This window comes from Plasmodium inui, assembly GCF_000524495.1.
Source record: "Plasmodium inui San Antonio 1 unplaced genomic scaffold supercont1.2, whole genome shotgun sequence".
In the NCBI taxonomy this organism is placed as follows: domain Eukaryota; phylum Apicomplexa; class Aconoidasida; order Haemosporida; family Plasmodiidae; genus Plasmodium; species Plasmodium inui.
Genome location: NW_008481836.1, coordinates 1,505,187 through 1,520,994, shown reverse-complemented (window position 1 = coordinate 1,520,994; position 15,808 = coordinate 1,505,187). Strand labels below are relative to the sequence as shown.

The window sequence follows — 15,808 nt, the reverse complement described above, 5'->3', positions numbered from 1 at the left end:
ATTGGTCAACCATTTGGGGGGAACTGCCTCTTTGGACGCTTAATGGTCAATTCAACTTGTTTGCAAAGGTTGGCCCTATATGCTTCACATTTGTTTTGAATTTTTACTTTATTTTGTTTACTTTTTTTTTTACTTTATTTTATTTACTTTTTTTTTTACTTAATTTTATTTACTTTCTTTTCCATTTTATTTTATTTTTTTTTTATTTTATTTTTTTCTTCCTTCCTATACGTCTCGTTCGCGTTGTAGACGTGTGTATGTTAATTCCAAATGAGGCTGTCACACGTAGAAGCCACCATTTAATTGCCCAATTTGCTACGTGGTGAGAGTTGCTTTCTCCCCATGTTGTGCGTGATGCATATTCTTATCAGATTTGGCGCAAACCATGTGCAACTTCCACACCTTCGACCTTACTCTATCCCCCTTCATTTAGTCCACCCCATTAAATCACTTCTGGCCGACGAATTGCAAACCGGAGTGGAGTAATTGCATGACACAAAACTACTTAACCAATCGGTGACTGCCCCGTGCACCCAAACAGGAGAACTTCAAATTTGAATTTCCTGAGACGTTGTGCACTGCGGGGAATACCACCCCCCACATCAATTGTACACGCCAGTTGGTGCGGCTTTTCCTGTTACCACTTTTGGTTGTAAGCACCCCGTTGGGCTACCGAGAGCTCATTGAAACAGCTTCCATTTCGGAACCCTTTTGGGTGTGCTTCCCCCGGGAGTTGACAATGTGCGGCGGTATATTCTGCAACAAGCTGTAGCTTTTCCTGGCTTCGTCTTCTTCCTTCCCCGTTTGGCCAACTTCTGTGCCATTTAATGAGGCGGCAAGCTCGGAAAAAAAAAAAAAAAAAAAGAATCCATTTCACTTAATTTAATTGGCAGCCCCTCATTTTTTTTCACATTTACGTAATTTTGCATCGCTCGGGAGGGGGCAGATGCAGATCCTACAAACTGGCGCTTCGTCCCCTTCGCCCTGGCAGTCCGAATAGAACAGAGGGACACGCGATAGCCTCACACCAAGTAGCGTCACACGAGGTGGGTTCTGCGTTGAGTTGCCCCCCTCCTCTGGTGCTACTTCACTGCTGCTGGTTCACTACGGCCGGGAAACTGCAAAAGGGCCGGGAGAATGAGCAGTTGGCCCTATGGCGAGCCCCCAGTTCATACTTACAATCGAATTGGGTGTAAAAAACGTGCAAGTGGTGAAGCGCTACGCATATGTATAAGCCACGTATGACTGTTGCGCGCGGGGACGTTGTCGATCCCCCCCCCAGCCATTCATTTGGCGTAAACAAAACGGACGTCTCGCTCGCCGATAACACACTCCAGAATACTATGCCCATTTGTTTTCCGTCTCTCTTCCTTCTGGGAAGATAAATTCGAGAAGAGCGAGTCGATTGGCCCTGAAAGGAGCATCAACAGGGCATCAACAGGTCATCAACAGAACGGTGCGCCATCGTGCCCAGGTTCCAGAGGGAACCCTTCCCCCCCATACGTATTTAACCGGAACAGCCACCGCGCACCGTCAAACCCCCGAGGAACAAGATGGAAAAATCCAAGTGCATCATCTGTGGGTCGACGAGCTTCCGGATAGAAGAGGCCCAGCTGGTGTGCAACGAATGCAACTACGTGAACGAAATTCAACAGGAACAATTCGAAGATGACTATGAGGAACACCCCATAGACGATCATGTCAATAAAGAATACCTTGAGAAAGACTTTTACGACATTCTGAAGAAACTCTACAGAAATGATAAGTTAATCTCCAAGATTAAAAATTACGTCTTCAAAGAAAATGATGAATTTTTTGTAAGGTACCAGAAGGTCTTGCTAAATTTTCTGTATGTCTTTGTGTCGGAACATCATTTGCCTCTTCTTCTTTACGATGAAATGAGGAAAATTTGGTTCCACTTACTAAAGGTGAATATAATGAACACAAATGTGTACGTCCCTATGGGCGATGCGAAAGATTCAGTCAAATCCGTCTTCGAAGTTATCCGGGCACAGAAACTGAAAGATACTGTTGGGGACATTCTGAACAATGGAAACGTCATTAAGGAGATGAAAAATGTGATTAAAAAAATGGGACTTAGTAAGTTATCCTACTTTTTCATCATACAGAAGAAAATCATCAACGAGACGAGCAAGTCACTGGAATTCCTCCCCAGAAAAAGTCAGATCCTTAGACGGTCCGATATTAAACTGTTAAATCTGTACAAACAGACTGCCCTCTTAGATAGCGAAAAAAACAACAAGGAAGACTTTTTAAAGATTAATGAAATAATTCATAACATTCGGAGGGCGAGGCTGTCCAATGAGGGGGAAGAAACTCACCAGGATGGAGGTCACCAAGATGGAGATCACCATTTTGCCATTTCAAATGTCACTGCCAAGGGGGAGGGTGCAAATCCAGGGGGATATGTGGATCACGGCAAGAGGCAGGAAGGGACACTCTCTAATCAGCAAATGATGGAAGAACCACCCAGGCCAAACAATTTCGCCGACAATTACGAAGATTTTGATGTCTATGAGAGGGCTGAGGAGGATGGAATGTTCAATCTGGGCGACTTCGCCGAGTTTGACCAGTTTGGACAGCCGGAGCAGTTTGGACAGCCGGACCAGTTTAGCCAGCTCGACCACTTTGGCCAGTTGGACCAGTTCGACCAGTTGGACCAATTTGACCAGCCGGACCAGCCTCATCAGGGGGACCCATCAGACCGGGCCGCTACCACCCCAAAGGATGTCGCCAACTTCAACCAAGACGAAAATTACGCGCACGCCGAACGAGTGTACCACTTCTACTCGTCCTTCCTAATCAATCAGTTACTCGAAAATAAAAAACTATTCAGACCAATCGATTCCAATGTTTCCACAAATTACATGAACAGATCCATTAACCACACGAATGTTATCGATTTAATATACCAGCATGATTTTTTATATTACTTCCACGAGGAGCTGAGGAAAAAATGTGATATTGAATTTTTGTCCTTCTACGACATAATGCAAGTGTTCAAAGGGGATTACGATTATTTGTTTCCCCCCTCCTTGGGGCTGAGCACAGGTCCGTACATCCCCGTCGGTCAGACGGAAACGAGTAGGAGTATCCCCCCCCAAGGGAAAGGGGACGGAGACGAGGGACACACCTCCCAAGAGGACCTCTTCGCACAGGAGGGGCGCTTATCCCAGGAGGGTCGATTCCCCGAGGAGGGTCCCTTCTCTGAGGACCCCTTCGACGAGTTTACCCAAGTGAAGGATGATCCAGGCGACAGCTTCGGATTCCAAATGAGCGAGAGGCCCTTTTACGAGGAGCTCAAAATGGAGCAGCAGTCCCTAGGTGTCCCGCTAAACGGTGGCCTACGCGAAAAGGCGGCGCTACACAGTGCCGATGAACATTCCTCCAGGGTTGAATCCCTGCGGGATGATTTAAGCCTAGGAGGAGAGCCCTCCGAGTTCCTTGGCCCCAACGACGCACAAAGCGGTTGCGGCAGGGCGGAAGAAGGCGACCAAGTGAGGGGCGACCAACTGGAAGGGTTATACGAACAAGGGTTCGGGGAGGAAGGCGAAGAGAATGCCCTCGTCGAAATGCTGAAGAGGGACGAGCTGGACAGACAAACCGAAACGAATAGGAAGCAGAGCCGTTCCGGGGATGATGTAGAGAAAATTTTGAAAAACTATCAAAGGTACGTTGAACTGAGGAAAGCGAGCGGGAAGGCTGTCTTGCAGAACGAGCGCGCTGTTCTGATTGAGACCCTATCGGATGATGAGAGGTTCGAGGTAAAAAATGAGCAGAAAATGGAAGCTAAAAGAAAGGGGCCTATGCAGGAGGGTAAAAGTCCAGTGGGAAGATCCGAGGAAAAGGGATATGACACCGACCTACTTGGCCAGCTATCCCCCCGCAGGAATGAAGTAGACGACGTTGCAGAATTGTATAACGTAAAAGGTGTATCTCCTTCGCGCAGAGATGTGCCTTCCCCGGGTGGAAGCAAGGCGAGTTCGCCTCTCCAAGGGGAAGCACCAGGGGCAGGGGCATCAGTGGAGGGTGGAGCAGTGACCGAAGCAGGGGAGAGGAAAGGGAAGCCAGTCAAGGGGGGGGTTGGCAGCAATGGCATAGGCCGTGTTAACAATGTCGTAGGCGGTGTCAGCGGTGACCCCCCTGATGCCACGATCGTCACAACCATACGCACGGTGTACAAGAAGCTCGAATACCTAAATAGCATCAAACGGGAAAAGAGAATAACAATCGAAAAGCACTACTACGACAACGGGCTGAAGAAGGCACAGAAAAATTATAGCAAAATTGAGCTCTTCGTGAAGGGGTGCATATTAAGACACATAAAGGAGGAAAATCTCAAATCCGGAAATCAAAAAATGCTATATATTCCCGATAGATACCTCATCGATTCGTACATTTTTGATGGCCTATACAAAAACTTCCTCTACATTTCCAACCTAAAGAGATTCAGGACCATAACGATAAAGCACGTTTATGGCCAGTATGTTAATTTTTTCCTAAACAATTACAGACAGTATTTAATGGACGATGAGGGTTACAAATTCTGCTACAACTTCTCCTTCGAGCTGCTCTTCTACGTGCTGTACTACTCCATGAGGAGGATGCAGATACAGTGTCTTCCTCATAATCTCACCTACTACATTAATTTGGACAATTTTAATCTCTATCGAATTTTTAATAACGTCCCTGAATTGATACAAAAAATTTACAAAGATGAATCCTCTCTTTTTTCTTTCCCCTTGAAGAATCCAAATTTCTCTGAAATAAAGAAGTCTTTCTTTTTAAGAAATCTCAAAAATGGCGTACCCTTTCTATGTCTCCACAACTATGAGCACACCAGTAAGCATTTCACACCTCAGGAAAAGGAAGATAACGCAAAGGAGGAAACAAAATTCCATCTGCACAGAATAACCTACTTTAAAAATTCTAACCATTTGAAAATGGCAAATAAGTTCTTATCAAACTTTATTAACGCCAAATGGGTCAGAGATTTAGAACTCTTTAACTCCAGTCTGATTACGGACCTTTATGGCCAGATTAACGACTTGGTTTTTAAATTTCAGCTGCCAAATGTTGTTCAGATTTATTCCATGAAGCTTCTTCACATGGTAATCTTTAAGTACCGATTTTATAAGTTCCTTTTCAATGTATACACCAATCAATATGACGATATGCATCGAGAATTAAATAAGTTTTACTCATTTAAGCATATCGTCCGAGATTTCAACATGTTCTATAGGAAAAGGAACAGGTCTCTGTTTTCTAAAAACGAAATTAACAGATATATTCTCTACTTAATGAAAAAAGAGCTTTATCTTAAGAAGAAAATTTTGAAAAAAAAAAAATACATTCATCGGAATAGTGGACAGCTCAATTACAAGGTTTACAATAAATTGAACTACTTCTATCGTCAGAAATTTATCTGCACGTTTTTTATCACCTTGAGATTTTCCCTTTCCGTGGAGAAAAAGCGATTTTATAGCATGGCTGCTGCTTGTGTTCTCACTGCCTGTAAGTTCTACTACCCCATGATGAGCTGCGACTTTTTTAGTTTTCAAAATATGTGCGTTCGGGACAAGTTTGAGAGCTTCCACCGCGCCAACCACTACCACTGCCACCTGCAGCAGGGGATGCACCTCTACAATGGGGCACACCTCCAAGGGGGTCCTCACCGGCCGGGGAAGCCCCTAACCAGGTCAACTAAGCAGCGGACCAGGCCAAGTAAGAAGCGAGCTAAGTGGGACCATCCACACGCTCGAGGCGCACCTGCACGGGAAACCCACGTGTATAGTCCCCTCCACAGCGAAATCAAAGCGGCACTCAAAAGGGCGTGCTGTAGAGGAAGGCAAGCTAAAACGGCTAAGCAGAAAACGGACATGTCGGAGGAGCCAAGCAGTCCAGCAACTCGTCCCCATAGAAGAAAGCGAAAGTTACTCGCACCGTCGGGGCAACTGGACGCCCCGAGGGGGGGAATAGAGGCCAAAAGGGCAAAGCGTGGCCGGAGCGACTGGGAAGAAGCCCCCCCGATGTGGGATGAAAGCTTCATGGATGAGAGCTTAATCGGTGAGAGCTTACGGAAGGACCACAGGGGAGACAAACACACCGACGACGCATGTGCCCACTACAGTGACATCTTCACCGACGCGTCCGACGAGGCATCCCTCGCGCGCCGCAAAGATGGAGGGGCAAATAGTCTTGGCTACAACCAATTGGAGCATTTCTTGGCGCAGGATTACTCTGTGGATGGTAGCGACTGCGGCAGCGATAATGACCATATGTGTGGCAATGCCTATGGAAAATTTCATAGAGAAATCATTTTTGAGGAGACACCCGTGGGGGGTAGGAAAACCAAAACGGAAACCAAAATGAGAAGAAACCCCCCAATGCCTATTAAGAGAATACACTTTAAAGCGTCCATCCAGAAAAGCAATTGCTATTTTGTACCCATCCCTCGCATTATGAAGTTGTTTTTTAAGTACAGAAGATTTGCCTCTGTTGACACGACGTTGGACTCTCTCCTGGACGTGAATCTTGACCTTGCATCTAGTTCCACCGACGAGACGGACGATGAAGAACAGTACATTTCTCACGTCGCGTCACAAGATGACCCATCCCTGCCCATTGCACGCAAGAGGGGCAGCACAGGAAGTGTAAGAAGCAGGCCTATTAACAAGCAAGGAGACCTAAGTCGTAAACGAAAATATTTGAGTCTTAATAAACGACTCATGCCACGCATATACATTTTTAAGATTCAGCAAAGCGCTTCAGGTTCGGGTAAGAACAGAAATAGACATACAGAAAAACCACTCGTTGATTTAAAAAAGCTGGTTGTACATCAGAACCCGTACTGTTGCAAGGAGCTGTTGGATGCTCCCCCTAAGAGGGTGTCCCCTCTTGAGAGAAAGTTCCATCGATTGAAGGGGAGGCTATTTCAGGCCCTCTCCTTAACCAACTGCCCACAACATTTAGACCATTTTAATTTCGATTTGAAGAAGTTCTTTTTTTATGACACCCTTCGAAGGGGGATGGACGAGTGCGGGCTATCCCCCCTCGAGGGAGAAGAAGCGCGAAATGCACTCCGTGAAGAAGGAAGTAATCTACTCTGTGAAGAAGCACGCAATGGGCGCAGTGAAGAAGCATTCAATCTTCTCCGTGAAGAAGCTTCGGAATGGTTTGTTCTTCTAAAAATGGTATCATGCTGGGGAGGGAAAGATACATGTGATCACTCGCTTCTGGGGAACGACCCCTCCGGGAGGCTCACGTCAAATGTGGACGAGGACCCCACCGGGGACGACACGGCTAAGGGGAGAGAGAAAGACACAAGTGGGGAGACAGCCATGCGGGATGGTAGCGATGTTGGCAGTCGGATCAGAAGCCACATCACCAGCTGCATCAGTAGCCCCCCCGGCGCCAACCGAGCGGGGAAGGACCAACACCAGTTTGTAAACTTCAACGCAGAAACGGTGGAGCAATTCATAAGGGCGAATATCCTTGCGCGGAGGGAAAAGAAGCTCTACCGCGCACTGAAAAAACAAAGCATTTATATCGATGGAGAGGTCGCAGAGCGGGGGACAGATGATAAGTCACAAATAATTAAACAAAGACATTTAATACATTCAAAGAGATATGAAATTGTTTTCTTCCGATACGTCATGTATGAATACTACACCATGTTGCAACTTCTTCCCGATTTCCAATTCATGGTGGATACGCTAAACGTATTTATTACCTACACATGGAATGTGTATCACACTCTCTTTCTATATTACCAGATAAAACATACCATAAAGGAATTTTTCAAATGCTTCACTCAAGTGAGAAACATGCTCCATTATTTTCTCCTCATCATGAAGCGTAAAGAATACATACGTGCAAAACAGTTTAACTGTTTTTTCAGGAACAAGTACAGAAAGAAGAAAAAAAAAATCTCGCACCATATAAAAAGATTGTTTTTCGTCTTTGAGCTCTTCAGTGCCCTCTACGGAGTGAAGTGTAAAATTCCCTACCAGTTCAAATTTTCCCCAGGAGCATTTTTTGTTAATAATACTTCCCTTATATATCATAGGAAGAAACCAGATAGAGGAGAGGTCACTAAGAAGAATGAAACCTTTGCTCATCTGTGTAGCCTCCTTAATGGGGGTTACTATGAATATCTTAACAATATGCTCCAAAATGTCTTCAATCTCGAGATGGTTAAAAGGACGGTGAAGAGAAAAATGAGAAAGGCACGGAATGAACTACACGATATTGTTAGGAATGCCTACATGTTTGATGATTATATCCATTCGTATGTTTTCCCTCCTACACGGAAAACGCTCTTCCATATAACCGTGAGGCATGTCAAGTTTTTTAGCCTGACCTTTGAGGGCACCTTAAGGCTTGTTAGGGGGAACTATGCCGCTTGTCTCGACGAGTACTACGAAGCGATTGACAGGCGCGGCTTGTCTAGCTTGGACGATGTCGTGACGGTGTTGTCCGTGGGTCCCTCCCATGGAGGATTACATCTGCAGACAGGTGAAGGAGCCAGCACAGGTGGGAATTACACTATTATCTCCTCAACCAAATGTCGCAGAAACGCACACCGCGCTCTCTCCAAGTACCTAACCCTAATTATAGAGATGTTGAAGCAGAAAACACGAGTACCATACCTCTTCTGTGACAGCAGTGCTCCATCCAGCAGGACCAAAGACAGCGGCGTCTACTTCCTCCACCATGACCAATCGGACGTCATAAACGATTGCATCGATTTTGTCATGAGGAAAAATTACAACGTTCTAAATAACAAACAGCTGAGCGATATTTTAAAGTATAAAGTGCTCGTGAACGTGCAACGGCAGGTGTGCAACCAGATGGAGCGGTCCCAGTATGACGATGCGGGGTCGCACTTTTTTCAAAACCCTTCCTACAACATACAACCCGACATAGGATCCTACCATATGGTTAAACTTTTTAAATACTTTAAAAAAATGAGGAGAATTATCACCCCCCCCCGAGATGTATTTCTCCTCTACTACCTAAGTTACTGCACCAACTTGTTCAGAAGGAACCTTTTCTCACGGAGCGAACTATACAGCAGTAACTTTTTAGCCAGACGGGTACTCTGTTCTTTCCTACCTGGAGTCTTACGATGGGACGGAAAATCCAATGAAACTTCAGTCCTCATGAAGAATAAAATTATAAGTTATGTGCAACTCTTTAGATTTATCCTTCGTGGAAGGAGGAACACATTTTTAGCATCCGAGGGGGGGATATTCGTCTCCATCTGTAACCCCTGCAGTAGGTGCTCCTTTTATTTGGGACGAAAAAAAAAGCTTCTGGAAAATTGTCCCTCCCCACCTGGGGAAGAATCGAATGGCACCTCCAGCTGGTGTGACGCGAAATTTCAATCTACATTGCCCCCTCGGAGGACCAGAGAACGGAAATCTTCTGACGGCACGAAATTGGTAAAATTGGTGGACCTCTCGCAAAGCTATGCAAAATTTGCGAGGCGTTTGCGGTGCCCCGTTTCGAGTACGAATGAGCTCCTCCTAAATAAAATCGTTTTCTTCAATCTGGAAAATGAAACAGTCATTAGTGACCTATGGCAGGGGGCCAGGCACCCTCCACGGATAGAGCAGATCTGCGATCGTAGTGGAGAAAACGCTTCAAAGGGACAGAAGCGAAAGTGGAAAGGAGCTCAGATGGGACGAATTCCCGCAGTCACCACCCCGCTGCAACAGATCGCCTACTCCATCATTCTGGACAATTTTATCAACAACAATAGGCAGATCATTTTGATCAAAAATGCCAACCGTTTTTACGCCAACTTGGAGGGGAAAATTCAGAGCAAATTTTACAGAATGAGAAGCGGTATTAAAGCCACCACGAACGACACTGTGAATGGTTCCTCAAATGGCGGTGCGAATGGTTCCTCGAGTGGCCTCCCGAATTGCAGTGGCAGCGCAAGCGTGTGCTCGCTCCCCCTTGGGCCGCCCCCTGCACATCAAACCAAAAAGGGAAGGAGAAAGAAAACGAAGAGAACCCCCTCCTCTGCACACGACCGGAAGATAGTAAAATACATCGCACCGACAAAGTACCACAAGAAGTGCAGCGTCTTAACATCTATGATTCATCAAATGGATTCAAAGATAAACAATCTGCCCTATAGCATCCTACCCAAAGAAGACCCAATCAAATCGACAGTCACCTTTGAAATCCCAAGTGTGCCTAGCAAACAAAACGTAGCAGAGGCGGTGGACTCCATCAGCTTGATTCATTCTAAATTGTTTACAAATCTGAAATGCCTCTTCTGTACTGTCCCTTTGGATGGGTACCTTATTAGCTACCTGGAGAACAGATTCGCTGAAATGTTCCCAAGGGAGAAAGACCTAAGAGAGGAGCTTTTCTATTTCGTTCATGATATATTCGTCAAGTGCAAAATGGATGCTTCAAATGGGGGCGACGCCGCAGAGGTGCACCTGCAAGGGGGGAAAAACCACCCAGCAGAGAGAATCCCTGGCGAAAGAACCCCCTGTGGAGTCAACCCCAGTGGAAGCGCCCCAAATGACGCTTCCGCTCAGGAAGACGAATTTCTTTACCTCTCAACCGATGCCGACTCGTACAAAACCGATTCGATGTACCCCCTCCAGTTGAGAAAAAACCAAACATATCGTGATGTGAAGAAATTTTTTAAAAAAAATCAGCGTCAACTAAACATAGCTATGGAAAAGAAGCAGTCCTGTCAGTTTAACAGATGCACCTCCTTTTTCAAAGAATCGGAACGTAGTCGCAGTAATGCCATCATCATACATGAGTGTTACAGAATATTTTCCAATCTTTTTAGTAAGCTCCGTAGCTGTCTCAGCCACTTTGATGAGAAGGACCTCCGTGGGGGGGTCTCATTTTACACCCGCGTATTCGAGTGGTATAGCAATCTCAGCATGTATGACCCCTTTTTGCTCATTTATAATAGACACTACGATTATGATGCGGCAGTGATGGGGGGTTCAGCTGGGGTTAGTGCCCCCTGTAAGGAAGGGGGAGAAGATTCAAGCAAATATAAGAGTGACACAGATGGGCATCTTTCCGATGGAGTGATGAAAAAAGGGAAAGGAAAAAGCTCCAACAACTGCGGGAGACGATTACATACAAAACCGCACATCTGTATCTACAACGATAGAACCTTTTTCAACGCGAACGACGCTGCGCTGGAAGCTGAGGTGGACAAAAGTGACAAGTATGAGGAGTCCCTGGTAAATTATAATCTGAACAGAAATTGCCATTTCGAGTTTCAACCAAATGTAAATAGCTTCACACTGAGGTTAAAAAATGATTACATAGAGAAAAAAAATAAAACGATAAATGAGCAAGTGAGGAAGAAACAGATACATAAGATAAGATACGTGCAGAATGTTGTTCGCACGAGGAGGTATACCTACTTTTTCTTCTCCTGTTTCGTCTACCCAATGAGTCACGTGCCCAGAATTATGTACCTTTTCTCCATAAGGTATTTCCCCTCCCTCTTTGTAAAAACAGCGAATTATTTGAACTATCTAAAAGTAGACCAGCACATGATTCAATTCTTGTCTACCTACGATGTGAGTACAATTAGCGAGATCTTCAGAAATATAAAAAAACAGAAGAACTCAGAAAATGTTTTCCATTTGTTACGCTTTAGGGGGTTCTACATTAATCCATTTTCTTTGCTAGGCAGTATGTACTACTCAAAGGAGATTCAACTTTTGTGCTCTAACTTCAAATTGTCATTATGCAGCTATTTTAATACGCTTCATACCGTTTTGTCCGTGGAGAACATGAAGAGAGAGTCTAAGTGTGTTACCCAGGAGCAGGGCAGACTGGGGTGGGACCCAAGCGGAGCCGCAGCAGGGCATAGACAGCAGTTGAGCAACCGGTACAGAGCGGATAGCAATATCGACGCGGAGCATATCATCCCAGAGGGAACTCGCATCGATCAAAACTCATCAGGGATCGACCCAGATCTGTTTGGATTGTATCAGAACGAGTTCGGGGAAATCCGAAGCGTGTTTGACGTCCCCCGGAAGGAGTCAGACGAAATATCCTTCCCAGACGACGAGGAGGGAAGAAGCGAAACGACCACTTCAAACGTAAATGGAAGAAGGAGAAGAGAAGAAAAGAAAAAACAGGAAAAAAACCCCAACGATTCGCACAATTCCGTGACGGAGACTTACGTCAGAACGACCATCAAATTTTCCGACGACGCGAAGAACAACATCGACGATGATAAAATAAATAGATTTTTTGAAAAGATCAACCGTAGGGACAGTGGGCCCTTTTCCAAGCGGAGCCGTGAAATGAAAAACATCTCCCTTCTGGAGGACACAATACGAAACGGAGGCCAAGAAAATAGGCACTTAGAAGATACCACCTTTACAAGCCAAATGAATGAACTTTTGTCCAAAGAAAACATCCTTGACGACGATGAAGATAATGAGAGCCAGACTTACCTGCAGCGTGCTCGAAATTTCAACTGCCTGTCTATCACCCCGAATGTCCTTGCGCTGAGGCCACTCGAACGGGGGGCAAAGAGACGAAGGCAACGGGAACAACAGATTCTTGCCGAGAGGAAGCTGCAAAGTAGACCCCCACCTATGTACACACGTTTATCCAGGCTCCCACCAGATCGTTCCTACAGCGATCAACCTGTGCACATAGAAAAGGAAGACCATTCCAAGTCGCAATATTACTTGTTTGGAGAAGACGAAACGAATGTACTTTCAGTCATTGAAAAGGGGAAAAAGGCTTCTCAAAGAGCGGCAGCGTCTCGCCACTCCAGTGCAAAGGAGGGAAAGAAGGGGGTAGCGGAAGGAGTGGCAGGTGCCGAAATGGAAGGGATTGCTGAAATGGCGGAAAGAGCAGACGACACGTTCACGGAGAACATCACCACAGCGAACAACAGAGATGGGAACAACGAATGCGTCACTGAGCAGCAGTTTGAGATGTATGACCCCTGCGTGGAGCGAGAGGAGCGGGACAGCCAGAGTGACCTGTACGGAGGTTCCCACGTGGCGGACAGTTCAACGAGTCGCAGCTGGAGTCACAACTGGAGTCACAACTGGAACAACAACCCCAGCGTCGGCGTGAGTCACAGTACAAGTTGGAACGAGAGTCGAAATGCCACCTTCTTCAGTACCAGCCGCAACCCGAGTGTGAACCACATGGGCGTGGGGGGAAGGAAGATCGGCCTCCACAAGGCTGGCAAAGTTGGCAAAATTGGCAAAGTTAGCACCGTTAGCGGCAGAGACGGTACTAACTTCAAACGCGGAAGTCGCTCCAAAGAGAAGAGCATTCCCTCTAGGAGAGTCCGGCGCATATATGACAAGTGCCTCCGAAAACAGCTGGACACGGAAATGGCGCACCCCCGATCAACACCATCAGAGACAATAAACCTCTACAACATTATTATAAATTCGCTGAATAACCAGATTCTTCTAAAAAATGACTCCATCACATATGGGAAGTATATAAAGAAGACCCCCTTGGAATTTAATTACATCGTCTACAAAGAGTTTTCTACGCACACAAGCTACTACTCGGAGCCCTACGACAAAAGTGTGCTGAACGAATTTGTCGAGATTTTCTACACGGACAAGTTTAGGGAGAATTACTTCGGAGGTGGACGAGCGCAAAGGGAGGAGTCGAGAAGAGTAGCTATACTGGACCAGAGGGAAGAAGTAGCTATGCTTCTTCACAGAGGCGATACAACTAGGCTCAACTCCGGTGGAGGTGACCCACTTTTTGTCACTCAGGAGGGCAATGAAAACAGATCGCAGTTGGACGAATTTTTCTGTCTGAATGATGAGCCTTTTTCGGCTGGCGGGGGCGAGGAGCCCTTGCCTGGGAAACAGGCTGGAAGTGAACGCGCCCGGGAAGGTGATCCCCAAAGTGATCTCCAGAGTGATTTGCAAAGTGACCCCCAAAGTGATTTCCAAGGTGATTTCCAAAATGACCCCCAAATTGATTTCCAAGGTGATTTCCAAAATGACCCCCAAAGCGACCCCCACGAAGAAGATAACATAAGGAGCATGATGAACCCATTTTGGGAGGACGAAAATCTGCTGGAGAATATACACAGTGGACAAAAGGATATGCACATGGAAGGAACGAATGAGCCACACATTAACTATGAAGAAAGTACCGCTTCTCTCTTCTCCGACTACTATGACAGCAATGCCGAGAGTGAAGCAAATGATTTCCACAACGATTCCTACACTGTGTGTTCATTCTATCTTCACAAACCGGTGTATATTTTCGATGAGCAGAGTGAGATTAACCAACTGGAAAGGGAAACGCATCAAAGTAGGGACATAAAAAATGACCCCTCTTCATCCGCAGCTGCTCCGAAAACCATGGATGACTTATTTTTCCCTCTCAACAAAGATCCACTTTCAAAGTATATCACAAAAAATGACAGGAAACTTAAAAAGGTATACAAAAAATTGATAGGCAAAATGGAGTACGACAGAAATGCCAAACGGACCTCCTACGCCATTTATGACAGGACAAATAACTTCCTTCTGTATGATTATAAATGCGCCATGTATAAAAACATTTGGGGGAAATTTACAAAGAAATATGTCAAAAAGAAGAAAAATATACACATGAAGAACGTCTTCAGCGGGAATAATTTGATCATCAATACCATCACTAATGATATTTATCCCTACGATCAGGAGGTGAGAAAAGTTGTCCAAATTTATAAGAGGAACAAATTGTTCATAAAAAATGCCAAGGAGAGGCACATCTCCAGGAAGTATAGGCATTCCTTTCCCTGGGTTGGAGACAACATGCTCGTCTGCCGCAAGGACGTCGATTTGTTCATCATGGTAAGGCGGATCGATCATTCGTTCTGTCACTTCAGCTGTGACATCATCTCGATATGTACGTAGTACATACAACAGTCCTTGCCAGACAGACGCCCACAATAATGCTCGCGTTTTCTTATGCTTATCCCCCCCTTTCCCCTGCAGGCCGGATACAGCTCCATCCTGACGCACCAAAATACCTCCTACTTAAAAAGTTTTAATTACCACTCGGCAAATCCGTTTATCCCTTTATATTATAAAACCTTGTCAAGGAATTTAGGTTCGGCGTGGAGAGAAAGAGAAAAAAAAAAAAAAAAAAGAAAAAGACACCATGCAGACACTATACACCCTGCGGGTGGCAAAAGAATGGCGTGCAGGTTGCGGCGTCGCGATGCCCCACGTCACGCAGCAAGCGGGACTTTAAAATGAGAGAAAAGTGAAACAGCGTGCAAATGATATCTGTGCGAACAAAAAAAGGTGCAAACATGTACACGTAATAATGACATTAACGCAACCGCCGATGCAGTTGCACACTTGCGGGCATCGCTCATCCCACCCACATGGCACACTTCCGCTTCTGCAGATCACCTCAGCACAATGATGTGCCTTCTCATCAAGGCCTTCAGCTCCTACATGGGATGCCCATCCAATGACTTAATTACGGTAAGGACATTCCCATTCCCACTTGGCTTCTTCCCCTTTTCGCCTTTTTTTTGCCATCGTTTTTAAAAAGAGTGCAGACAAATTGGAGCGTTCCCAATGGTTCTTATCTCTGTGCACAGGGGGCCTTTCCACGACTAAGCTTCTAACATCGATGCGTAGAACATTCCGTACAGCATTGGTACAACATTGCGTGAATCCCTCCCCTTCATAACGTCTCCATTTTACAGGCTTGCAAAGAAGTGGAATGTATATTTTTTCGGTTCTGTTTGTAGAGCGCAGTCGTCCTCGAGTGAAGCTGT

At 45.6% G+C, this 15,808-nt stretch overlaps 1 protein-coding gene across 1 annotated transcript; it reads left to right on the top strand.

Annotated features, from left to right (window-relative positions):
* Positions 1-1,553: 1,553 nt before the first annotated feature.
* Positions 1,554-15,781, top strand: C922_00779 (hypothetical protein; the record flags this gene model as incomplete). Its single annotated transcript, XM_008816391.1, has 4 exons — positions 1,554-14,867; positions 15,012-15,126; positions 15,430-15,509; positions 15,737-15,781. The coding sequence occupies 4 exons, from the start codon at positions 1,554-1,556 to the stop codon at positions 15,779-15,781; spliced, it is 13,554 nt and encodes a 4,517-aa protein (XP_008814613.1).
* Between the last annotated feature and the right edge of the window lie 27 nt (positions 15,782-15,808).